The sequence below is a fragment of the Misgurnus anguillicaudatus genome, chromosome 2 (genome assembly GCF_027580225.2).
Source record: "Misgurnus anguillicaudatus chromosome 2, ASM2758022v2, whole genome shotgun sequence".
Lineage (NCBI taxonomy): Eukaryota > Metazoa > Chordata > Actinopteri > Cypriniformes > Cobitidae > Misgurnus > Misgurnus anguillicaudatus.
The window spans coordinates 37,408,282-37,426,558 of NC_073338.2; the positions used below are offsets into that span (position 1 = coordinate 37,408,282).

General features: G+C 35.8%; 1 protein-coding gene across 1 annotated transcript; it reads left to right on the forward strand.

Moving 5' to 3' along the window:
* The first annotated feature begins 5,269 nt into the window (after positions 1-5,269).
* Positions 5,270-7,306, forward strand: LOC129442795 (5-beta-cholestane-3-alpha,7-alpha-diol 12-alpha-hydroxylase). The gene has a single exon (XM_055203066.2). It carries the CDS (start codon positions 5,312-5,314, stop codon positions 6,842-6,844), a length of 1,533 nt encoding a protein of 510 aa, XP_055059041.2. The 5' UTR covers positions 5,270-5,311; the 3' UTR covers positions 6,845-7,306.
* The last annotated feature ends 10,971 nt before the right edge of the window (positions 7,307-18,277 follow it).

The following is an 18,277-nucleotide window of genomic DNA, read 5'->3' on the forward strand; positions in this document are numbered from 1 at the left end:
TTTATTATAATATTGTCATTTTCCCTTTGTAGGTCTGAGAGAAAAAAGAAATATAGGTTCTCAACATATAACAACATAACACTAAGTTGCAGGTTTATGCTCCATACAACAATAAATAGACACATTCAAAATTATGTTCAAATATAAACAAACAGTATATACATGACAGACTATAAACAATGAAATATAACTACAGTAAGCTGAAATATGAAAACAAGCAGTTTTGAATTAGTGCAACTTATTTCGGCAGTATATGTAAAGTGTAGGCTATGGTGAGTATGGAAATACATTTAAATAGATCTAGCAGTTATTCTCATGTAAAGTGTTTAGGATGAGATAGGTATGTGCAGTATGTGATAGGAGTGCCTGTGCAAGTCTATCTGACCAAATTGTTAAGAATTCAGACTGCCTTTGAGAAAAACTGTTCATTAGTCTGTTGGTCTTTGCATGAATGCCTTCGTCCAGAATGTAGAAGAGCGAACGTGTCATGTCATGTCATGTATACGTGAGCTCATTCCTGATGGCAGTGGCTTTCCTTCTGCACCGCAAAACATAAGTGTGTTATATGGCAGGAAGATGGGTCCCAATAATATAAATTCTGGTTTAAGAGCAGCACTCATACCAGACCCAGACAGCAGACGACTCTGGGCCGGATCCGCTCTGGATCTGTGCCGAAGTCAACAGCTCTGGCGCTGATCCGGTGCGGATCCGGCCCAGAGTCGTCTGCTGTCTGGGGACAGTGATGAAGTTGGCCAATACGCTCTTAATGAGACATCTTAAAAGGTTACAAGTATAGGGGTTTCTAGCCCAGCTCTTTCTTGAGTCTTCTTGGGAATTGTAGGAGGATTTGTTTACGGACCATAAAAGATGTATGTGTCTACGAATTTAATGTTGTGTGCTGTTTCCACATCATCATTGCTAGTATATACAGTATAAGGACTGAACAGCCCTATGCCATCTGAAGTGGTAACAGACAGCACTTGGTTCCTAACATGTTCCAGTCTGTTAGTTCAAATTGGTCCTGAAAACCTGTGCCCAACTTTTCACACAGACATTATGGAAAATACACGGAAAACGCATCCGGGATTTGTCCAGGATCTATGATTTGGTTCATTCACACTGCCAATGATTTTCCGTAATATATGTGCACTGTTAGACTTTTTATTGTATACTGTATATGCGGTAACTCACTGGCAACGTGTTGTACTGTAACTGCCCCATTACAGTATGATAACTGTACATGTTTTTACAGTATGATGCCTTTACTGGAGTTCAATTTTACAGTATAATAGCCTTACTGTAACCTAGTTTTAAAATATATTGCCTTGATGGGGAATCAAACCCAGGTTGCCCACGTCATAAGTCTGTAACACTACCACAGTGCCAGAGTCACTTGATAAAAGTTACTCGCTACACTCCCCAAGTAGCCTCTTCTGTCACTCTCCCGACACTCCGAGGAGCGAAATCTTGGTGTCACTATAGTTTTAATGTCTTGAGTCAAATTCAAATCTGACGGTCAACCATTTATCCATAATCCTTATCTTGTTTCTATCTACACTGTAAAAAAATACAGTAGAAATTACAATGTTATTGCAGCTGGGTTGCCGTTAATTTACCATAGATTTATATTTATGTTATTTACTGGCAAAAGTTGTTCAAAGTTAAATAAATTTTAAATATTAACAAGTCTTTATCTTTACAGAATAAAACTACACAATAACAGCCTCATGCAAAGCATTCTTGGAACCAGAAATCATCATCAACCATTTTCTGTTTTTTGCTTCAGATTTTGTTTCCCAGAATGTTTTGCTTGATGCTGTTTTTTAGTTTTGCTATGTAAAGACAAAGACCTGCAAATGTTTAATGTTCATTGAACTTTGAACAAAATGTTGCCTCTTAAAAACATAAATTTAAATCTACGGTGAGTTACCGGCAACCCTGCTGCAATTTCTACTGATTTTTTTACAGTGTACAATCCTCAATAAATTATTTACACTGCTAAAAAACAATTCACATTTTGAAATTTGCTTCACTGTTAAAAGCATAACAAATAAAATGTATTTCATTTCGCAGATATATTTTATTTTTCCATTTTATATGCTTTTATAACACTGTTTTATTCAGCTAAAGTAGAACTACTGCTGTTGTTTTACAGCAGTCTACCGCAAATTCAAAACATACAGTAAACCACTGTAAAATAAATGTTAATACCCATAATGCGATGCATATTACAGTAATGAACTGGAAAAGAAAATGATGGTATTTTACTGGGCATTTTGTGGTAAGTAACTGTAGAAATTACAGTTAAGTCTAACAGTGTGTGCGTTCACACAGATACCGTAAAGATCCTGTAAAGACACGTGACATGTTCAAAGTCCTGCACATGGTCGTTTTTTCCTCGGTAGCCTCTCTCTCTGCATTTTTGTTTATAATATGACTATAAAGAAGCATGTGATGCGCTATTCTTTTATGCTGCAGAATGATCTCTGCTTCGGCGTGGATAGTGACGAGCTCCTTGATATCTGCTTCAGTCCATTTCTTGTTGTGAATGTTAATCTGCATGTAAATCCCTCATTTTAAAGACAAATCATAACTTGTAGTCCTCACTACGGCACACCCCTTAAGGCACCATTTCTGCATCTCATTTATACAGAGGGCTTTCCGGGTATCTTACGGCAATGTAACTAGGTCCTCTTTCTGGAAGCGATCCCAGAACATTTACAGGATATGTTTGCGTCACGCAGAAGCCTGTCTGCCAATTTTACGAGTATTTTTTTAGACCAAAGTGCTGTGTGAAAGAGTCCACACTTTGATGTTTTAGTGATTCTTTTCTCTCATTAGCAGCGGTTGGAAACGTATCATAGATATGTGATCAGAGCAGCAGAGGTGGGTCCAGGTCAAAATGTTATCCTAGATCAGGGGTGCCGAACGTCGGTCCTGCAGAGTTTAGCTTGAACCCTGATTAAACCTCACTTGCCTGTAGCTTTCTAGTAACTCTTTAGACCTTGGTTAGCCATTTCAGATGTGTTTTATTAGAGCTTGGGCTAAACTCTGCAGGACTGCGAGCGACGTTCGCCACCCCTGACCTAGATCATGCTTTACATTCCAGAAATTTCAAAGGTCAGTAGTCTTTTCAAATGTAGATAAAAACTCTCAGTGATTTTGTAGGGTTCATCCAGTATCATTAACTTAAATACTTGCAGCAATAATGCGAAGGTCAAGGTCTATGAAACTTGATGAATCTCGAGTGCTGACACTTGCGAATCTTAGAATACAAATGAGGTCAAGTGGGTTGTTGCAGCTTAAACAAACCACTATGGGTTGATACAACAATGCATTTTTTTACAATGCATCTGTGAAACAGCAACATATTCGTATCATCTTCAATTCAATTTAATTTGAAATGTTATTGAAAATGTATTTTGGTCCAGATTTGAGTTGTGTAATATATCTATATTTAACTTCCCACTTCCCATATTTTTGTAACTTCCCACTGAATATGTATGAGATATATTACACACACAATGTCTACTGTATTAAAACCCTTTCCTCTACAATATAATATATCCTTCTAACACTTTAAAAAACACATTGCACTGTTGGGTTAAGTGTATCAGACTCACAGTACCATCCTGTTGTTTACATACTGCTCTGTTAAAGTTGCATTCTACCAAATCCTGTGTATATCCTGTTTATATACTTTGTACACTGTTTTCACAAACACACTATTGACTACCATGAATGTTATTTCCACAGTATACTGTTATATAAATCAATATAAATCAATAATTAAAGCTTATTCCTATAGTCCAGGTTAAATGATAAAACTGTGTTACAATTATAATTGCAAATGAAATTAAATTGATATTTGGTTCTGCATTTGTCATAAGTAAGCCAGCAAAATAACTTTTAAATAATAATAATAATAATAATAATAATAATAATAAATATATATATATATATATATATATATATATATATATATATATATATATATATATATATATATATATATATATATATATATATATATATATATATAATATTATTATTATTATTATTATTATTATTACCAGCAAAGTATCTTATTCATCTGTGTGTGCATGTGTGTCTAGCTTTGTAAATGTCTGCTGGCTGCAACTCACTTTTTATTTGCTTTGGTTAGTGTTTAACTTTTTGGTTTAGTTTATGCATATAAACTGTTTTTTAAAAGTATTCAGATTCTTTAATTTTCATAAGAAATGTAATAAGTGTAAATTTAAATGATATTTGGTTATTTTGGTAATGTTACATTATTTAATCTGCATAATTATTATTATTTAAATATATTACAAACATTACATTACAAACATATCGTTTCCCTCAGCTGCTCAAAAATATTACACAGATGAGAATATGTTCATAAACAAAAACAAGTGTAAAAAAGTGTACAAAAAATGTTATTTAGTGCGATGTTATTGACCGATTATCCCTCTTTGACACACGTAAACACATGCATATATTTCTAACTGAAATAATGCAAGTAAATGCAGCTGTTTATTTGGCAATAGGCAATGAATCAAGGTAACCTTTATTGCACCACCAAAACCATGCCTAACTTCTGCAATGAGATTTCTCTTATCTCATTGATAAGAATAACCTTGATCCTTTCCCTTCTTGAGCGAAAACCACTACATCGAATTACACTGAATTGTTAAGCTGCAGTCATTAAACATTAGACAGAATATACTGAGTGTTGCTTTATTACTTATCACCACATATAGTATGTAAATCCTTATTATTACAGTCCTTGCTTACACATTAATTGCTTACACATTAAGCATGATTACACAAATATACTTGTGGCTTACTGAATATGCAATGTGCAAGTGTTTACGTTTGTCTATGTGTATGTGTATGTAGTTTAGCATGTTATATGATTAATCTTTTGAGGGTGTAAAGAGTTGTTATACAAGTTTTACAAGATATGTCAGATGTTTTGTATGTATGTGTTATGGTTTGGTGTGTAGAGTTAAGAGAAAATGTGCCGTAGTTTCAAAAACAAATAAAATATTTAAATGATATAACTTTTTAAATGTGGTAAGTAGTGACAAATAATAATAGGTGTCTAAACTTTTGACTGCAATGTATTGCAAAATATTTTAAATGCCTCTGCATTAATGAATCACAGTGAATCACAAACACATTCATTACAGAGTTATATCCTAGCTCTGCACTAGAAGTCATGTGATGTGGGGTGGAGCTTAAGCTGCCTAGAAAAGAACATTAAAAACAGAGCCGAGGGCAGCCACTAGAACGGCAGAAGAGGAACATGGGTTACCTCCTTCAAATCCTGCTCGCTTTGTTCATTTCGGTCATCGGCGGCCTCTACCTTCTGGGGGCTTTTCGTCGCAGACGGCCCGGAGAACCTCCTCTAGACAAAGGCCCCTTTCCCTGGCTTGGCCATGTGCTGGAATTCAGGAAAGACACAGCAAAATTCCTGCAGAGAATGAAAGAAAAACATGGTGATATTTTCACAGTACAGCTTGGAGGCTTTTATTTTACATTCATCACAGATCCATTTTCCTTCGGCTCAGTGGTTAAAGAGGCAAGAGCAAAGCTGGACTTTACAAAGTTTGCAGAGGTACTGGTTGCAAGAGTATTTGGTTATCATTCAATGACAGATGAACACAAGGCTCTCCAGACATCAAGCACCAAACATCTCATGGGAGATGGCCTGGTTGTCATGACTCAAGCCATGATGAAAAATCTCCAGAATTTGATGCTCCACAGTGTGGGATCTGGGGATGACAAGGGGTGGCAAGAAACAGGACTCTTTGCTTACAGCTACAACATTGTATTTCGTGCTGGCTACCTTGCGCTGTTTGGTAATGAGTCACCGAAAGGAGCAGGATCTTTAGAGAAAGCTAAGGAAATTGATCGGGAACATTCAGATGAACTTTTCTGGGAGTTCAGAAAATATGACCAGCTCTTTCCCAACCTGGCTTATGGTGTCCTGGGACCCAGTGAGAAGATGGAGGCAGAACGTTTAAAGAAACTGTTTTGGAACATGCTTTCAGTGCAAAAAATGAGCACCAAAGACAATATCAGCGGCTGGGTACAAGAACAACTGCAGGTCAGGGCTGAAAACGGCATGTCTGAGTCCATGCGTGACCGATACATGTTTCTGCTTCTGTGGGCATCTCAGGGAAACACGGGGCCGGCCGCCTTCTGGCTGCTTTTGTATCTGATGAAGCACCCTGATGCTATGAAAAATGTCAAGAAAGAAGTCGAGGAGGTTCTCAGAGAAACTGGGCAGGAGGTGAAGCACGGTGGGCCATTGATTGACCTGACCAGAGATATGCTCCTCAAAACTCCCATCTTAGACAGTGCAGTAGAAGAGACTCTCCGTCTTACAGCTGCCCCTGTCCTTACCAGAGCCGTTCTGCAGGATATGACCATCAACATGGCCAACGGACAACAATACAACATTCGTGAGGGTGATAGAGTTGCGGTTTTTCCCTACACCGCCATTCACATCGATCCGGAGATTCATCCAGATCCCTACACCTTCAAATATGACCGTTTTCTCACAGCAGATGGAAACAAAAAAACTGATTTTTACAAGGGCGGAAAGAAACTCAAGTACTACAACATGCCCTGGGGAGCAGGAACCACCATGTGTCCCGGGAGATTCTTTGCCACAAATGAGCTCAAGCAGTTTGTTTTTCTCATGTTGACATACTTTGACTTCGAGCTGAAAAACCCAGATGAAGAGATTCCAGGTATTGATATCAGACGGTGGGGTTTTGGCTCCATGCAACCGACTAAAGAAGTTCAGTTCAAATACAGACTCAGATTTTAAAACTTAAAAAAGACATCATATGAACTCATTTAATTTTTAATTCATGAAAGTTGGCTTTCCACTTATATATTATCATGTGCATTTGAACTTTGAGGATGCTGGAGAAAAGTTATTGCGATCTCTATTATTATTGTGTCCTCTATTACAATGTCCTCTAATACTCCAAAGTGATGTTTTTACAAAATTTCACAGAGAACATGAGTGTGTGTCTTTTGTGTTACATAAAGAATATAACTATGTGATAACAGATGTAAACAAACTGTACTGGGAATATATACTGTATGCATAGGCTAATCTGTAGATCATTATCTTGTTTTAACATACCATATATATTGTGCTTTTGCCCATGTGCTATTTAAGAGACAAAGTAGAATCTAGATAGACTTCTTAAACTCTGTAAATTCCTAAAATACTTACAGTGTGCTTTCTGGGGTCATTCAGTAACATTAACTTAAAATAAAATACTTGTAAACAAGAATGCAAAGTTTAAGGTCAGGGTGAATATTATTTCCAATGTATACCGGTATACAAATTATCAGAAAACGAAGTGTATTTTAATTGCACAGAAGAGTTTAAGTAATATTTAAGAAACATTTGATGTTTGCCATAAATGGAGTGACTATTTACACTAAAAGAGTGTCATAGCTTCCCTTATTGGTAAATACTATTTACACTAGCTCCCCCCATGAATTTCTGATTGGAGCATGATGTGTTGAAATCAATAGTTTCAGTGGTGCCTAATAGCAGAAGAGCATATGACTCATGCAACTGGCTTTTGACGCGATGTCCCTGGTTTCAATCTGCCGACCTCACTCTTTTCCCTTTTCCTATCACATATCACATAGAAAAAGCATTTATTTTCAAGAAAAACTAAAGAAAATGTGAAAAAGTGCCTGACGTGTGTTTATTAAGAATTATTTATTGGGTATGGTTAGGGTTTCAGTGTAGGGAGGGTTTTTATTCTCCCAATAATAATCCATTAATAAATGTAATAAATCTAATCATTTACACTCTGTGTTATTATTGCATCCTGTTCATCTACAAAAATACTGAGGTGCAAATAGTATCTTACTTTTTACACATATTGTACATTTGATAATTTTATTTATTAACTAAAACTTATTTTCACCTAAAAAGCATATTGCTAAGAAAATGTTGATATTGCCACTTAGTGTAAATAGAAAAATCTCTATATTTTTCGTCTAAATAGCATCTTTAGCTATTTGCACTATACGTCTAAATAGTATGTAATGCTATTTTGACTTGGTGTACAGTATATAGCCGCTGCCTTAAATAAATGTTTCATTGTTTAATCTCATAGGACACATTAAAAAAACGAAACTGTTTAATTTACAAATGCATGTCAAGTTATAAAGGATTGTGGATATTGTTGTTTTAACACTTGTTTTCATGTCTGAATGACAACTACACAAGCTTAGTTTTGTAACCTGCAGGTACCTTATTGTGACTGTTGGTTATTATAGTCATGGAAAATGAGAGATAAATAAATGAAATGAACAAATGATAAGACATTAATACAAAAAATCTGTTAACTTGTGTTACAGTTAAACATTTGTATTCAAAAATATGAATTGCTCTGCTGTTAAAGGACTCAGCCTACTTCATTTTTACCTATAGGCTCCCTAGCCATAGAAAAAATTATCTCACAAGGCACACTTGTTGCTGGCGTGCAGGGGTGCTGTAAAGGGGGGTAAACAATGACAATTCTCGGGCCCACGAGTAAGAGGGGGCCCAGAGAAGCCCCTAAAATTGTGGTGCTAAAAAGTATTTAATAGTAAACATTATTAACTTTAAATTATTCTATTTGCTGTTTCTTGGTATCAAAAAATGTATTTGTTAAGGAAACACAAACGTCTGTGGGGCACTTTCCCCCCTCTCAATTGTCATAAAATGGTTCAGTCAGCCCAGATTGTATAATCCAGGCAACACAGCTTGACTTCACTTATAGTGCCGGCAGAATATCAACTTGACTGGAAGTGAAAATGCCTAAAAAATCTGGAAGTCAAAAACGAAAGAGAAAAAAATAAGAAGTGAAAGAGGCAAAGGGTTCGACATTATGTTACCAAGGTGGGTTTGTAAGTAGGCCTAAATTGTTAGTGGACCGCCCGTCCGTGACAATGATCGTAGCCTACGGCACTTTTCTGTGCTAACGCACACGAGGCCCCAGGTTTCTAGCATTTTTCAACAAGTAAGCACGTTTATTTATGCACGTGATTTATTTAGACAAAGTTACTGACTATGCAAATTTCAAACAGTCAAAATGACGGCTTGTTTGTTCTAGTGTTAAAGATAATTACCACACTGCAAAAAATGATTTTCAAGAAAAAAATCTTAATATTTTTGTCTTGTTTTCAGTAAAAATATCTAACATTTTTTTAAATAAAGATGCTTTTTCATGATGAGCAAAACGACCCAAGAAAATAAGTCTAGTTTTTAGACCAAAAATATTACATTTAAGGGATTTTGTGCAAAAAACAAGCAAAAAAAAATCTGCCAATGGAGTAAGCAAAAAAATCTTGAACATTTTTCTTAAACACTAAATTCAAGAAAAATTTGCATACCCCATTGGCAGATTTTTTAGCTTGCTCAAAATCCCTTAAATGTAATGTTTTTGGTCTAACAACTAGACTTATTTTCTTGGGTCGTTTTGCTCATCAAGAAAAAGCATCTAAATTTAAGAATTTTTAGATATTTTAACTGAAAACAAGAAAAAAATACTAAGAATTTTTTTCTTGAAAATCACTGCAAAAAATGACTTTCTTACTTAGTATTTTTGTCTTGTTTTCAGTAGAAATACCTACAATTTTTTACATTAAGATGCTTTTCTTGGTGAGCAAAATGACCTAAGTAAATGAGTCTAGTTTTAAGACAAATTAATATACAAATTAACGAGCAAAATGATCTGCCAATGGGGTGAGAAAAAAACTGTGTAATAAGATTTATTTTTTCTTAAACACTTAATTCAAGTAAAATTTTCTCACCCCATTGGCAGTCAAAATACCATAAAAGCGCATGATTTTATGTAAATTAATATGAAAAAAGTCTCAGCTGTGTTGGGGGCCCTGTCAAGATTCTTTTCATGGGGCCCAAAATCCTTAGCAAGCACCCCTGCTGGCGTGCACAGATAACATACGATTATGTGCTCTGGGTACAAATGCTGCAAGGTATTTTTTAACTTCCACTGTGGCAGTGGCGGCTCGTGACTGCTCATCCGAGGGGCGTTAATTCAAAATAAGTGTTCGGAGTGTAGTGTGTGTTATTCCCTTTTCCAAAAAATGTGTTCTGCGAGATCCTGTGTGCATTAAGAGCAATTAGTTTCACAGCCTAAACTGTTGTTGACATATGAGTATGTTGCATAATTTTTCAGATGGTATTGACATTAGATAAAGAATTCCTGGGCTTTGGTAGGATTTCCAAATGGCACGTTTTTGAACCTTGGGTCCAGCAGTGTAGCCAGTGCCAAGGCTTTGAAAGATTCATACCCTCCATATCTGGATTGCAGACCTTCTTGCAGGTGTGAGCCTGCTGAGAACAGGAGCAATACAGTGTTATATAACTATGTTGTGGCTTACCTAATTGTACGGTAGATTCCTGATTTGCACTTCCTTTTTTCTTTGACAGTTATACTGCAACATCCTGTAAAGAGGTATAACCTTTGAAGTAAACACTCTGTTCCTCCGACAACTCTGTGTTGCTTGTTTAAATGGCTGCAGAAGTGTCAGTGATTCTTGAATCATTTCTTACTTCACACTTGACAGTGATGCAGTATCACCAGAAAGTGCAACATCCACTGGCTCTTGTTGCTCATACAACTATAACAATTAGGAAAAACAAATTATATGTTTACTATCTGACAACTGGGTAATTATATTTAGACATATTAAAATAATTCATAAAATAAAGTAGCTGTGCTTGTAAAGTGTTATATTTATATATAAACAGCAAATCAGTTTTTTACAAGTAGTTGTAGGCTGGCACAAACCTAAGTCTATTAAGAAGTACCAGCCCAGTCTCCTGAAGATGCGTATAAATAGCACGAAGTGTAAAACTCGTGCAATACATACGCCAAATTCCACTTTGGCGTGCCTATGATACGCAAGTCCTTCCCATTCACTTAAACGGTGCATCTTTTTTTGTCGTTTTATTTATTGGTTTCTCATTTTTTTTGCTATTTTTTACCATTTTCGCTTGGGTTTAGGGTTAGAACAACTTTTTGTTATATAAAAATGACATCCAAACCCCAACTCTAACCCCAACTCCAAGCGATCATGGCTTAAATATGGACAAAAACATGGAGAAACCTGTATATTAAATAACCTCATTAAGCAAATCTAAACTCTAACCCTAAACCCAAGGGAAAATGGTTTAAAAAATTGAGAAACCAAAAAATAAAACGACAAAAAAAGATGCCCCGTTTAAGTGAATGGGAAAGACTTGCGTATCATATGCACGCCAAAGTGGAATTTGGCGTATGTGTTGCGCGAGTTTTGCACTTCGTGCTGTTTGTGCGCATCCTCAGGAGACTGGGTAGAAAGTACTGACTTTCAAAACAGTGTCCCACACACTTTGTGATTTTAATTATATGTCAAACAAAGTATACCTTGCTTAGTTGGCCCAGCAGTAGCAGGCAGTGTTGGGGGTAACGCATTACAAGTTACGCGCATTACGTAATAATATTACTTTTCTGAAGTAACGCATTACTTTATAAACGGAGATAGCAGGCCAGAGCTTGACATTTTTGTGATCATAAAAAACACCTGCAAGGCCTGAAAGAGATCAAGCCTCAGCCAAGTAAGAAAAAGTAACGCAAAAATAACTTAAAACTAACGTAAGCATTACTTTCCATGAAAAGTAACTACTTTCCCCAACACTGGTACGAGGCATAGAGGGAACGTAACCATCCTCTGCATTCCCCAAAAGGTGACATTGGTGTTTTAAATCATACTTCGTGACGTGACATGCACTGTAAAACATACTTTGCTGCCTTTAAATGTTTTGTTGAATCAACTTGGATTTACAAGTCATTTCAACTTACTATTATTTATCTTGAGATGAGTTGTTATAACTACAGATGAGTAGTTATAAAATTAAGTTGACTTTTTTCAACTATATTTTATAAGTTGTGACAACTCATCTCTGTTGACATGACTTGTAAATCTACTGTAAGTTGATTTAACAAAAAATTTTAAGGCAGCAAAGTTTTTTTACAGGGTGTTTCGATTCAAACATTAGTTTCAAGTCAGCCATACCAAGATCAAGATTGCTGGATAAAGAGCTGAATTTGGATCTGTTCCTCGCAATCCTATGAATTTTAAAGATACATCTTTTGTGAATTTAACTTGTGTTTTGTTATAATTATTGTTGCATAAGAGAAAATCGTCTTTTTTGTGTTATGGGAAACAAATAAAATATTACAAAATGGTTAAATGATTGCAGAAATTTTATTAATTTTAAGATTTTAAAGTGTAGTCTTGTTTAATATTCTGTAATTCTCTGATAGTCATTAACATTTCATTAAGTAAATGAGTAAGCTGTCTTAAATTGGTCAGGAAATAAGACTGAAAACATGTCATCAGCATGACGCCAAAGCCTGCGATTTTAATATTTGTGAATAAATGTAAAGCTGATTATACGTAAATAATTAATGCAGTCCTATATACTATACTCTCAATATTTCAGTGTGTATAAGAACACACATGGTACAACCACACTTAATGTAAAAATACCAGACTGATCTCACGGAAAATCATGTTATAGTCACGAAAATTTGTATTTATTTATTCGTGTCCATAGCACGAAATTCAGCTTTACTCATGCCTTGAGCATGAATGTCTTTTTCGTGTCACTCGCATATTTTTTATAAATAGTTTCTTGTGTCCATTGCACGACTTTCTTTTCCGTTTCATTTTATGTACAGTGCCCTCCACAATTTTTGGCACCCCTGTTTAATATGTGGTCGTGGACTTCTAAAAATTCTCCTTATTATTTAAACAACATACAACCCAAATGCAAAAAAAGACAAAAATCCTTAGAATTTACACGTTTAAAAAAAAACCTTGAAATCATGCATTCCACAATCATTGGCACCCCTGATATGAATACTTTGTACAACCCCCTTTTGCCAACACGACAGCACTTAATCTCCTCCTATAACATTTCACAAGATTGGAGAACACAGAGAGAGGGATCTTTGACCATTCTTCTTTGCACAATCTTTCTAGATCATCCAGTGTCCTGGGTCCTCTCTTCTTTAGCTCGCCCCACAGGTTTTCGATTGGGTTGAGGTCTGGAGACTGAGATGGCCATGGGAGGACCTTGAGTTTGTGACTGCTGAACCATTTTTGTGTAGATTTTGCCACATATTTTGGATCATTATCCTGTTGAAAGCCCTAATGACGACCCATCTTCAGCTTTCTGGCAGAGGCCCTCTGGTTTTTATTTAAAATGTGCCCTAACCCTACACTCTTAAAATGAATGTGTTAAATTAACACATCTTGTGTCTAGTTAAGGACAACACATCTAGTGTGTTGTCCTTAATTTAACACATCTCTGTGTTATTTTTGGAACAACACACTTTGTGTTGTTTTAACACATCTTGTGTTGTCCCTTTAATTTTTTATGAACTTAAATGACACTTAATGTGTTAAAAACAACACATAATGTGTTAAATAGTTCAACACAAAGCAATGTGCCAAAACCAACACATCCAGGGTGTGTTAATTTCAACACATTGCCCTGCGCCAAACCATCCAACACATTGTGTGTTGATTTTAACACATTATGTGTCATTTCGTGCTGATTTAGAGATCATGTAAATAGAGGGGACAACACGGGATGTGTTGGAACAGCACAGGGTGTGTTGTTCTAGAGATAACACAGAGATGTGTTAAATTAAGGACAACACACTAGGTGTGTTGTCCTTAACTAGACACAAGATGTGTTAATTTAACACATTCGTTTTAAGAGTGTAACAAGGTTCTGAGGGCCTTTGGAAGAGAAACAGGCCCACAGCATCACAGATCCTCCACCATACTTCACGGTGGGCATGAGGTGCTTTTCGGATACTCATCTTTTGTTTTACGCCAGACCCACTTAGAGTGTTTGTTGCAAAAAGCTCAATCTTAGTCTCATCTGACCAAAGCACATGATCCCAGTTGAAGTTACAGTACCGCTTAGCAAACTCCAGATGTTTACGTTTGTGAGAAAAGGCTTTTTCCTTGCACGCCTCCCAAACAGCTTGTTGGCATGTATAGAGGTTCTGATAATTGTTATGGAGACTTTGTAACCCCTGATGCCACTCTTTGATGCAATTCTGTTACAGTAAGCTTAGGAAAATTTTTACTTCTCTAACCATACTCCTCACTGTGGGTTGTGGAAAGATAAACATGGGAGCTCTTCCAGCCTTGTTTGTCACTGTTCCAGTTGTTTTAAACTTCTTAATGATTCCTCTGACTGTAAATACGGGCAAGTTAAGGCGAGTGGCTATTTTCTTGTAGCCATTGCCTGACTTATGAAGGTCGACACACATCTGCCTTACTTGAATGGTGTGTTCTATTGTCTTTGCCATGATAACAAATGGGTAAGAGAATTAGACCTCTTTGTCACGTCATATTTATACTCCAGGGAAACAGGAAGTCATGAATTACTAATTAAAACTTCCTAGATACCCTGACCAACTTTAGCAACTACAGAAAAATTTATTTAAAAATTTTTTTAATTATTTTTCATAGGAATTGTTAGGGGTGCCAATGATTGTGGAACGCATGATTTCAAGTTTTTTTTTCTGGACGTGTGGATTCTTTGCCACCGGGGTCATGTGTTTGGATCAAGGGTTGGATTTTTGTCTTTTTTTGCATTTGGGATGTTGTTTAGATAAAAAGGAGAATTTTTAGAAGTCCACCACCACATAGTAAACAGGGGTGCCAATAATTGTGGAGGGCACTGTATTATTTCTCATAGTTTTTTCCTATTATGTTACCATTGTCGCTTGGGGTTGGGGTTAGAATCACTTTCTGTTACATTTTTAGACATCCTACCCCCAAATCCAGGCGAGAATAGTTTTAAAAACGGAAGAAAAACATGTAGAAACTAATACATAAAAGCACATCCTAACCCAAATCTACCCCTAAGCGAAAATTATTTAAAAATAGGGGAAAATGAGAAAACAATACATAAATTGACACTAAAAAGAAAGTCGTGCCACATACACGAAAAACAATAGAAATTTGTGCAAGTGAAACGAAAAAAAAAACATTAGTGCTCAAGGCACGGAAAAAGAGCTGAATTTCATGCCATGGACACAAATAAATTAATACATTTTTCGTGATTATGTTGAAAAATACACACTATTCTCATGACATCACGTTGAAAATAACCTAATATGCAAATATGTTTCACAATAAAGGCTGGAAAGTATCTTTTATGTCATTGTATGTATCTAGTAGATTTGTAAATGTCTGGATTATCTGGACTAGTTTGTGCTAAATCAGGGTTACTCAGTCTACACACTAACGTTATAAGACAAATAAAATATGAATTATACAACTTTTATTTAATTTATAGCTTATTTTAGATCTTGGAATGACAAAATAATGATGATGCATTATTTTAATATAAAAAACTAACCGTAGCAGTATATTGAATAATCTTCATATTGCAATATATTACATTACTTTCATCTGTTGTTCAGTATGTATTTTAAAAGCAGAGTAAGCACCATTTCATCTTACACACAATTTAAAAAAATGAAAAGGTCACCACCACCTGTTTAATTCTTTAGTTTAGCAGTAACTGAGTGTAAGATGATAGTCTCTTTGAATAATTTACTCATTGAAATCACATCCATATCATTTTTTAAATGATCTATAATTCAAGTAAATGCAGCTATTGAAAGTCATCTGATGGACAGTTATTTGGCAGCAAGCAATGAACTTAACCTTTACTGCATGTCAAGTACTGCAATGAGATTTCTCTTATCTCAGTGATATGAATAACCTTGATCCATTCCAGTTACAACTGAAAATCGCTACAATTATCTATCCTCTATACTTAATCGCTACGAACTTCACTTATTAAAGAGCACATATAATGCCCTTTTCAATGATTTTTTGTGGTTTACCACACTCTACTAAATGTTGTAACAACATCCCAACATGGTTATTTACCCAACAGTTGGGTTTGTCCATTTTTCTTATTGCACAGTTGCATAAAGTTGCATTTTTCTCAACTTTGTTGAGTCACTGGACATGCCAACTTCCTGTCACCAACTGTCACTGTCAGGGGCAGACTGGGATTAAAAAGCGTCCTACCACACCCTGCTCGCAACACACCATACTGTAGCACACTGGCCCAACACAAATCCTACTTATACTTTTAAGGATATCAAAAGCATTTGAACTGTCTGCCAATGACATCTTACTAACCATGACATAAAACAGAGTTAAACCTGAGGCTTGACTTAGTTGGGTTTTGCGTCAGATCTGAGGGTGATGATCTCTCACTTTAAGTTTAATAAATCATTATCAAGAACAAATTTAGATTCATTTTATTTGGCTGCGCAGTCTTTCATGGCTTGCAAAAGCATTAGAACGCATTTAATACGTAAACTAACTAAGCAGGACCAAGTTCTTGTGGGAAAAAAGAGTTTTAATGGAGGTGGGTGCATAGCATGGTTCTTCTGTTGTGTCAACCTTCAACAATCTTAACCAAAGGTATTGAGCAGACATTGATTACACATGAAGGAAATATACACAAAATTCTTCAATCCCCCTTTGATCAATTTTGATCACACATAAATAAAATAAAAGATTGTGTACACATGCTTTATGCAGGTTCTTGCTTGTGATCACTGAAAAAGGTTTCAGTAGAAAAAATGGCTGCATTTCTACGAGAGTCCTTTATAAACTTTCATTTTAAAGCAACACAGTCTCACTCCCTCCTCGTCAAATGTATGACGCATGGTCAAGGCACTTGGCGTCCCTATATTGACGCACTGGGTATACCCTTTGCGTCCTATTTCAACGTGCAAGGTAGTCCGATAGACTCCTATAGAAATCAACAGCGTTGAAATTTGACGTCTTGGGTCAGACATTGCAACCCGTTGTCTGTATGGGTCGAGACTACAATAGATAAAAATATAAATGAATAGGCTACAAAAATTATATATGCCAGCTGCAAGTCAAATGGCGACGCCAGATAAGTTTTATCTGTCCCTCTAACTGGTTTTTGATGTTTAAAAACCCTCGTAATCTGATATCAAAGTGCCCTTTTCGCAAAGGCTAAGCGCGTTCATCAGTGGTGAGTTTAACAACACTCAACTGCAGGTAAAACTGCATTAAATGGGGAGTTTAACAGCACTCAACTGAAGGAAAAACGGCATTAAAAGGTGAGTTTAACAACACACAACTGCAGGGAAACGGCATTCGGATGTGAGTTTGACCAAAGCTGCAGATAAAACGGCATTAAAAGGTGAGTTTAACAAAGCTCCAATGCGCGTGCACGTAAGCGTTTTCTTAAAAGTTTTTTTTTTTTTTTTTTTTTGCTTCTTTTATTGCAAATGGTCGAAAAACAACACTTATAAAACAATAATAAACAGATAACGGTGTAGTTTTCTTATCGTAGGTACACTGCTTTAACTAAAAAAACTATACATTTTATCGGAGGTTTGTTGATATTAATAAATAAATATATAAAATATGTTACGATTGTGCTCAATTAATCAGTTTATTATTATTATTTTTATTAAATATTCTAAATTAATAACGCTGACGTCACCGTGTGGGCGATCCCAAAGTCCATTGCGATTTCCCCTCTCGGTAAGTAGGTTTAATTGATAGAGATGGGTACTATTCTTTTACATTTACACACCAAAAACTGTTGAATCAGGTTAAGAAGTTGTGTTTAGAAATTTTGGATTTGTAAGGTGGCCATTTCTTATGACGCTAAATGATAAAAAAGACGTTATTAAAAATGGAGCTTTCTGTACAAAAATGTGCAGGCTAACGTTAGCAAAGTTTGCTAATTGAATTCAAGTTCATTTTTGGCGCATATAATCACGCAAGGCACAATCATAGGGGAACGTAAGAATGGTTTTCATAATGAGACATACCGTAAGTGTTAGTTGTAGGCTAATGTATGTCTGCGTTGGGATTTTTCTTGTGGTGTGTCGTTGCTCTTTGTCGAGTGTTTTGTGCCCATTTGTACACATACTAGTCAGTGTAAATTAATAAAACTGTGCCAATGAAACCATAGACATGAAAGTTAAAAAGCACATTAACAAATTAAATCAGTGTTAATTAAAAGCTAGTGTTCTAAACTACTATGACTGCTGAAAGACGTTTAATGATCACAAGGAAAAGGAAATAATCCAGTTTAAGAAATGTGTTTCCTTGTCAATACAAAAGTATAATTAAT

Bases quoted from the DNA above. Each gene is read 5' to 3' on its own strand.
- LOC129442795 (XM_055203066.2), top strand. From the start codon at position 5,312: ATGGGTTACCTCCTTCAAATCCTGCTCGCTTTGTTCATTTCGGTCATC.